The sequence below is a fragment of the Tyto alba genome, unplaced genomic scaffold (assembly GCF_018691265.1).
Source record: "Tyto alba isolate M040663 unplaced genomic scaffold, T.alba_DEE_v4.0 Super-Scaffold_38, whole genome shotgun sequence".
NCBI lineage: Eukaryota > Metazoa > Chordata > Aves > Strigiformes > Tytonidae > Tyto > Tyto alba.
In genome coordinates, this window is record NW_024881313.1 from 22172695 (window position 1) to 22180969 (window position 8275).

Below are 8275 nucleotides of genomic sequence, written 5' to 3' on the forward strand. Positions count from 1 at the left end.
TGTAACAGGCTGCCAGAAATGCTCCTGGCTAATGCACATCACCATTTGTTCTAAAGATATCAACTTTCTGACTGTAGCAGGTAAGTCAGGACATTTGGGCTTTGATTCATATCTGGTACACCTCTTACATTTCAACTTTGGAGGCAAAAATTTTTGATACATACTGCCTCTGTAAATTTTTATTGAGGTTCCCAATAATGCATGGAATTAGCTGCCCTATTTTATCCAGAATAAAAAAGTAAGGTGGATGTGAAAACTGTTCCCATAAATATCCGCAGTTTTTAGCATGAAGAATTTCAGCGTTTTTCCTTCAACATGCAACTTAGCTGAGGAAATCAGAACGTTTTCCGTGTAAAGAGAATGAAATTCCATATTGTGTTGCTGGTAGCCCTGGAATCAGCTGCAGAGACTGAAGATAGGAATTAGATCCCCAGACATGGATTCAAAAGACAACCAAGGCTCCAAAGAAACAATTATATTTGACACTGCAGCCTGCTGCAAGTGATCCTCTTAGTTATGTCTTTTTAAATTAGCGTAAATAGAACAAGAAATTTTTCAGAATATCCAAATGGAGTTGTTTTTTTTTTTTTTTTTTTTTTTTTAAATTCTGCAATCTGCTTAGATTACTAAAGCTTTCCTGAAGATACTTGGGACTGTGGGATAGAATTCAGAAAATTTTCTAAATGTCACTTTGAAATTACATATATCAATATATATATATTTTTTTTCCATTTTGGTAGGAATAAATGTCTGTGTTAACATTTGATCATAGTGCAAACTGGTGTTTTGTGGTCAGCATGCCTGTCACAACATAATCAAATCCAACGTGTACAGATAACGTCATCAGTCCTGCTCAAAGGCTTAGATATGACTTTATTTATACCACAGCTAACACTAAAAGACATGGCTTAATTTTAAGATGCTACAGGCATTAATAAACTAATTATCAATGATCTTTATGAGACCTATATTTTAAATCTGGTCTCTCCTGTTATAATGTGATGATTTATATCCTACTTTTTATATATGCATGCACTACATTTTCCAAAGTAGGACTGCAGGTGGACAAATAGCAGCTTGTGCCAGTGACTGTCAGAAAACTAATGAATGAATATTATTCCTGCCCCAGCTGCAAATTATGAATCATGACACCAATTATACATGGGCAGAAGCATCATTCCTTTTCAACAATAACACGGATACAACATAGCATCAGTCAACTGTAAACAGAACATTTCCACTACTTTATACACGATGGTCAAGTCTAAAAATCAAACTACTTGGCTGACAGATTGTCCCACGAGGAATTGCTTTCGCTGCCTGCAGTGGCATTCCCCGAGAACCCCCAATGCGGGGGGTGCTCCCCTCTCCGAAGCTCCCTCAACGCCCCCCGTTATCAAACGATGCCACAGCCAGCACCCTGCCCAGCGCAGCAGAAGCTCCGTGCCGCCAGCCCGACATGGGAGGGCAGGCGTTTCTCCCGAGACACTCCCTCACACAGGGGCTCCCTTTCCCACCGGCCTCCCCGCGGCAGCGGCCGCCACGCACGACCCCGCCACAGCCTCGGACAACGCGGCGCGGCTTCCCCGGCACCGGCTGGCAGGCGGCGGGGCTGAAGCAGACCGGGGAAGCCGGCCCCACACGCGAGAGCCCAGGCCCACCCCACAGCCCACAGCCCACAGCCCCTCCACGGAACCCGCCGAGGACACGGTACCGAGGACACGGTACCGAGGACACGGTACCGAGGACACGGTACCGAGGACACGGTACCGAGGACACGGTACCGAACGCGCAGCTCCGCGCAGGCTCCGCGGCCCCTTCCGCCAGGGGGCGGAGCGGTGCTCGGTGAGGCAACGCGCCCTGACCCCGCCCCCCCACATTCCAACGTGCCACGGCCCTGAGGTAAACACGGGCGCTGCCCCGCCCCCCCGCCTCGACCCCGCCCCCCTACGCCGGACCGGCCCCGCCCTCCCCGGTCCGGCCTCCAGCAGCTTCCAGAAGGGCCCGAGCGCCGCAGCCGCGCGCGCCCGCGGAGGGGCGGGGCCGGGCCGCGCCGCGCGGCGCTGGTGGCGCAGTCGGAATTGGCGCCGCCGCGGGGCCCAGCCGGCAGCGGGCGCGCAGGGGCGGGGCAGCGGCGGCGGGTGTGTGTGGGGGGTGATGCCCTTGTTTATTTTTACCCGGGCGGCTCATCCTCTCCGGCAGCCCCAGCGCGGCCCCCGCCGCCGCTCCCCGCCCCGGCGCCGCCTATAAAGCGCCGCCCGCGGGGTGCCGAGGATGCAGCTCTACAGCTCCGTGATCACCCACTACCCGGCGGGCGGGACAGCCGCAGCAGCCGCCGCGGCGGCCTCGCCCAGCGCCGCCGGTGTCTTCAAGGTCTCCTTGTCTCCGGGACCCCCCTCCGCGGAGGCACCGAGCGCCGCCGACGCCGCGGGACCGAACCCGGCCGCCGAGAGCCCCGCCAAGGACGGCTTCGTTCCCGGGGGGGGAAACAGTAGCAGCAGCGCCGCCGCCATGCCCGCCTTCTCCTCCTGCCTGGAGGTGATGCCGAGCGGCCCCGCGGCGGGCCCCGGCAGCCGGCCGGCGGGCGGCCCGCAGTACAGCTCCTGCGCGCAGGTCACCGTCAGCCGTCGGCGGCCGCTGGAGCGGGTCGTGCCCATCCGCATCGTGCAGCGAGCCGAGGCCCCCGGCGAGCTGGTACCGGCCTCGCCGCGCAGCCGCGCCTGGCTGGAGGGCATCCTGGAGAGCATGCGGCAGGCCGGGGGGGACGGCGAGGCCGCCGCCCTGCCGCCGCCCGCCGAGGAGCCCAGCAACCGCAGCCTGCGCCTCAGCGAGCACTGCCAGGCGCTGCAGGCGGCGGCCGCCGGCGCCCAGCCCGGGCCGGTCCCAGGCTGTCGCCCCGCGGAGCGGAGCGGCAGCCAGGCGCTGCCCGCCGCCGGCCCCTCGCCCGGGGAGGAGGCGGACGAGGAGGAGCGGGGCGGGGGGCCCGGTGTGCGCGGGGGGCCGGGCGGCAGGCCGGAGCGCAGCGAGAAGCTGGCGCTGTACCTGGCCGAGGTGGAGAAGCAGGACAAGTACCTGCGGCAGAAGGGCAGGTTCCGCTTCCACATCATCCCCGACGGGAACTGCCTCTACCGCGCCGTCTGCAAGGCGGTGTATGGGGACCAGCGCCTGCACAGCGAGCTCCGCGAGCAGACTGTGCACTACATCGCCGACCACCTGGACCACTTCAACCCTATCATCGAGGGCGACGTGGGAGAGTTCCTCATCGGCGCTGCCCAGGACGGGGCCTGGGCCGGCTACCCGGAGCTGCTGGCCATGGGGCAAATGCTGAATGTGAACATCCACCTCACCACGGGCGGCCGGCCCGAGAGCCCCACCGTTTCCACTATGGTTCACTACCTGGGGCCTGAGGACCCGACACGGCCCAGTATCTGGCTGAGCTGGCTTAGCAATGGGCACTACGATGCTGTGCTGGACCGCGTGTGCCCCAACCCAGAGTATGAGGCGTGGTGCAGACAGACTCAGGTACAGCGCAGGCGGGATGAGGAGCTGGCCAAGTCCATGGCAGTGTCCTTGTCCAAGATGTACATCGAGCAGAATGCCTGCTCTTGAGACTGCCAGGGCTGCAGGCTGGGAGCTTTGCTGCGGGGACTGAGACAGACAGAAGGTGTGCTGGCTGTGATAGTGATGCCTTAATCCTTAATGAAGCAGCAGCACCCCAGACTGAGAAGGACTGTAGATTGTGGGGGATAAATACAGATGTGTTTGTAATATTATGTTGTAAAAACTTAGCCTCGGATTATTTGCAAGCAGATTCTTTGCCTATCTTTGTGTCTCCCCTTCCCACTGTCTATTTTCTATAAGAATGTATTTTTTGCACAATATTTTTAAAATGTTACCTCCATCTTCTACATCTTACATTAGTATCTGGCTTTCAGCTGTACAGCCAAAAATGTTTGTAAACAGTTTTTGTAAATAAGGCTTACGATGTAACAGCTATTTTTTTGCTGTGTTTTTTACCCATAAACCTTATATTTTTACCAAATGAAGTTGATGTCAAACTGACCCTTCCTAATTGGTGAAATCATTGTGGGTATTTTTCTTGCAAAACTAAAACAATGGTTTTTGTAAAAATGCAGCAAAGTATGAACAGACGGCTTTTCAGAACAGTTGCTTTCTCTGCCTGGAGCACAGAACAGGTCCTTTGAGCCAGTTGGAATGCAGCTACACATGAACAGTACAGGGAGCAATTGACTCTTCTGTATTTAATTACTGTTTTGAGTAAACTGGCCTCTTGTTGCCTGGTTGGCTTGCCCTCTGCTCCATTTATATTATTTATCTGTAATAACAGAACATTAACTTGCAATAGAATGTTGTGACTAGATAATAGTCTCCCGCTTTGGCAATAATTGCCTTGGCTGCACCTCGGTGTTTGTGTTCTTGTTTCTGGGGTTATGGTGTCTTTTGTACAAGCCCTGCTTCTTGGCACTAGTGTTGCACCAACAAATCATTATCTGATCACAACATTTTATTCACTTGATGTTGTTTTCTAATCAAGAAATTGGGAATGGCGTTCTACATTATGGTTTAAAAGAAGAGTATTTAAATGGAAGTTTGTATGGTTTGCTGGGTCAAACATTTGAATGTTTCCAATCTGAATTCTGTCTCTACTTTCTGATTAACTTGTTAGATATATTTATTAAGTAATGCAGTTTGTACTTTTTTATTTTGTAATATATTGTGATTTTGGAATTTATACTGTATTTGTATAATAGGAATATTCACAGTTAAAATGGAATGAATAAAGAATATAATTTTACTTGGGTTCTTTTTTTCCAACTTTTGCATTCCTGTTGTGGTGAAGAACTGCAAGGGGGTTCTCAAGGCCCTCTGTTTAGCTCCTCTACCTTAGTTTCCCCCAATTAAGGGGTGGGAAGAAGGGGCATGATACTTTATAAATGCGAACCACTCGTAATTCTGGTGTCTGTGGATATGTGAAAGAAAAGCATTTAAAGACAATTGAAGAATTATTTTGTAACTGTAAGAGGTCTTTGTATATCTCTTTGCCAGTGAGAAATATTTTGTATCTTAATATGCCTTAGAAGAGTTCTCAAGCGTAGAATGTGGGCTGGTTGTGATGAACCAGGTCTCTGCTGGGCTGTGCACACTTGGGCTTGGACTCCGATAGTTGGGAATGTCCATTCTGCAGCCAGTCCCAAATGTTTTAGTTTTGCCTTGTCACCAGTGATACCTCGGCAACCCTCCTCCTCCTCTTACTTGAATAGAAGTAATGTTACAAGGAACTACAGTTTTTTGCACTCCTTGCAAGAGGGGACTGTCTTGCAAGTTGTTAAACAGTACTGTGTGTACATGCGTTTACAAACCTACCCCTGATCTCTAAAAATACTAGAAGTCCATCCTTAAATGACAGAAGGGTACTGGGTTAAAATTGGGATTAAAAATTAACAATAACTGAAATGCAGAAATCTTAATTGAGCACACTTGTAATAAAGAGCTGCAGGATTGATTGTGTATATATTTAGTACTGTTTTATGTGATGCAAGGAATATATATAAATGAATTTATTGTTATTTCCAAAATAATGGTAAATGCAGACTCGGGTTTTCTCCTTTTTTTCTACTAGGAATCATGTTTTTTCTTTAAAGGTAAAATAATGGGTGGAAAAAACCAGTCTTGCTAGTCATCCACTATTGCTTAACTTTACTGAATCTCTGGAAAGCTGAGTTCTGAGGCGAGAGCAAGGAAAAGATGCAAATATGGATGTGTTGATGAGGAACAGAGATAGTTGGTGATGAAAATAGCTACTCGGGTGGCTGTAAGCACAAAAATACTAATACAGCATCACTAAACACCAGTGATATGCTTGACTGATTAAAAACTTTGTATCCAGACTGTTTAGGTTTTGGGTTGGATATGATGAATTCACTCAAAGTGGTCAATATCCCAAACTTGTAAAAAAGCCATTTGTTTCAGATCTTTTAAAATTACCATTTTCAGCTATAACAATAATTGTGATTACAATTTTTTTTGTTGTTTTGTTTGTTCATTTTTTTTTTTGACACAAACCTTAGAAACATGCATAGAATAAGCCAAGAAAAGAAGGATTGATATTCACTCTGTGAGATATAATTTATATTAAAGTGTCAACAAAAAAATAGTGTTAAACAGCACAGAACCCTGGGATAAGTTCCCACAGGGTTCCTGAGAAATTTTGATGCTGCTGCATGAATCACGGGGGCATGCAGATAACTTTAAGGGATTTGAAAAAACTAGGTTACTTGTTGAACTAGTTTGCAAAGACATGAAAGATGTATTGCTGAAGCATGTAACAAGGCACTTGTTTTTGCAGCTTGCATTACATTCTGTGTCTATTGACAGCTTGCATTACATTCTCTGTCTGACAAAAATGGCATGTCAGACGCTCCAGGCACATGGAAGGTGAAAACGTTTTTATTGCTTGGTGCTTAAAGTGCAACGGAGACACGGAGTTCGGATGCAAGCTGATGGTGTTTTGCCTGTGTAGTGGTAGCAGCAGTTTTATGGAGTACTTTTATAGTGGTAGTGACCCTTAGTGTGGACAAACCTTTACAAAACAGCTTGCAACGTTGTCACTTGCTCCCAGCAAAAGCACAAGTAGATGCAAGTTTTCCCTTACTGTTCCTTGTTCAACAATTCAGTAACAAGGGAAGGACAAATGTTGTCCTTGCTCATAATTTCAGTACTCGATTATTTTAACCTTGGCTAATCACTTACATAACCCAGCTAATCCTTAGACCTGTCTGGGGACATTGGTCAACAGACTATTATTGACGATAAGCGAGGAGGAGAGCTTGATTTTCAATATTTGGCTCTAAGGTCAGGTAGAAAATGCTTTAATTCTGAACTGGGAAAATGTGAACTGGAGTCTGTGGGAGCTGAAAATTTATGATGCCATCTTTGGTTGTATTTAATAATACAATTGTGAATTAGTTGACATGTTGGATGCTTCATTTCAGTTTCTCAGGTTGCCAAAGACTATGGCATTCTGTCACTAAATGTGCAATGGATATGTTAGAATTTTCCTGTGTCTTGAACAGACTCTGTTATACAAAGCAAGTTTTGCAAGAACTGAATTGGTTTGGATGTACAGTGAATGCATCCCAAAGTAGGAGTGGTGGGCAAGTGGGAAAAGGAAGATTTGTGTGTTATTATTTTTCATTTTAGTCAATGGTTTTCAGAAATTTCAGTGGATGACTGTGCTTAGTAACTTATTTAGGATGCATAAAACTTGCCTAATACCAGCTACTGGGTTTATCTGTCCTGTTGTACATGGCTGGTACCTTACATGTGTACAAGATAAATCTGTTACATTAATGCCGCTTGTAAATAAAGGCATATTTTGGTTCTCCTTGTGCATGTACTAAACCATGTGCATCCAAATATTTCTTCTGTCTGCATTTGCTTTTATTGTGTCAGAATGAGTTGATAGGATTTTTGAAGATAAAATTCTAATTTCGGTTTAGTGGTTTGTCAGTGTGCACATACATGGCTTCTGAATCCAAGCAGATGGTGATGACAGGTATCTCACAACAGGGACAAGTAGCTGGCATTAATAGTTTTTTGCTTATCTTTTGCTTATACTCTTTCATACATATTTAACAGTTTATTGACATGCATTGTTAAGTGTTCCAAGGATGTTGATGCAAAGTGGTGCAAAATGAAAAAGCCTCAGCTTTGATGTTAAAAAGAATGTCCCATTTCTGAATGGTTATATGAAAGTAAGCAGCGCGCAGAAAAGTTGTGAGTAACTGTTTGGAAGGACATCAGCTCTGCCAAATGCAATTCTCTAGTCATCAGGATTTTTTTAAAGAAGCAGAAAAGGTTAAACTGAACTTTCTAGTAATATATAGGCTGATTTATAACATGTATGTGTACATTTTAGTTGAAAAAAGTGACTTTCGTATTTCCTGTTCAGTTTTAATTTATAATCTGTCTTATTTTTAAAAAACAAGTTTATAGTATTAATGGATAGAAAGATACTGCAATTCAGTAATATATTGTACTTCGGTAATTTTTTTCTGGAGTTAGTATTTAAAATCTTTTTTATACAAGAAAACCCATTCATGGTATTCAGATTGCAAATTGATAGAAATAAAACACTGGCAAGGTCCAGGTTTATGTTGCATGAGTGGTTATTATTCCATCTCCTCATACATTTGTCCTAATTACTGAATAAGATCAGGCTACTCTGGATAAAATGTGAGCATGCAGTTGTGGT

The 8275-nt window shown here is 46.5% G+C and overlaps 1 protein-coding gene across 1 annotated transcript; it reads left to right on the top strand.

The window, feature by feature from the left end:
• The first annotated feature begins 2028 nt into the window (after positions 1 to 2028).
• On the top strand, positions 2029 to 7402 carry OTUD1 (OTU deubiquitinase 1). Its single transcript, XM_042802188.1, has one exon. It carries the CDS (start codon positions 2275 to 2277, stop codon positions 3607 to 3609), a length of 1335 nt encoding a protein of 444 aa, XP_042658122.1. The 5' UTR covers positions 2029 to 2274; the 3' UTR covers positions 3610 to 7402.
• The last annotated feature ends 873 nt before the right edge of the window (positions 7403 to 8275 follow it).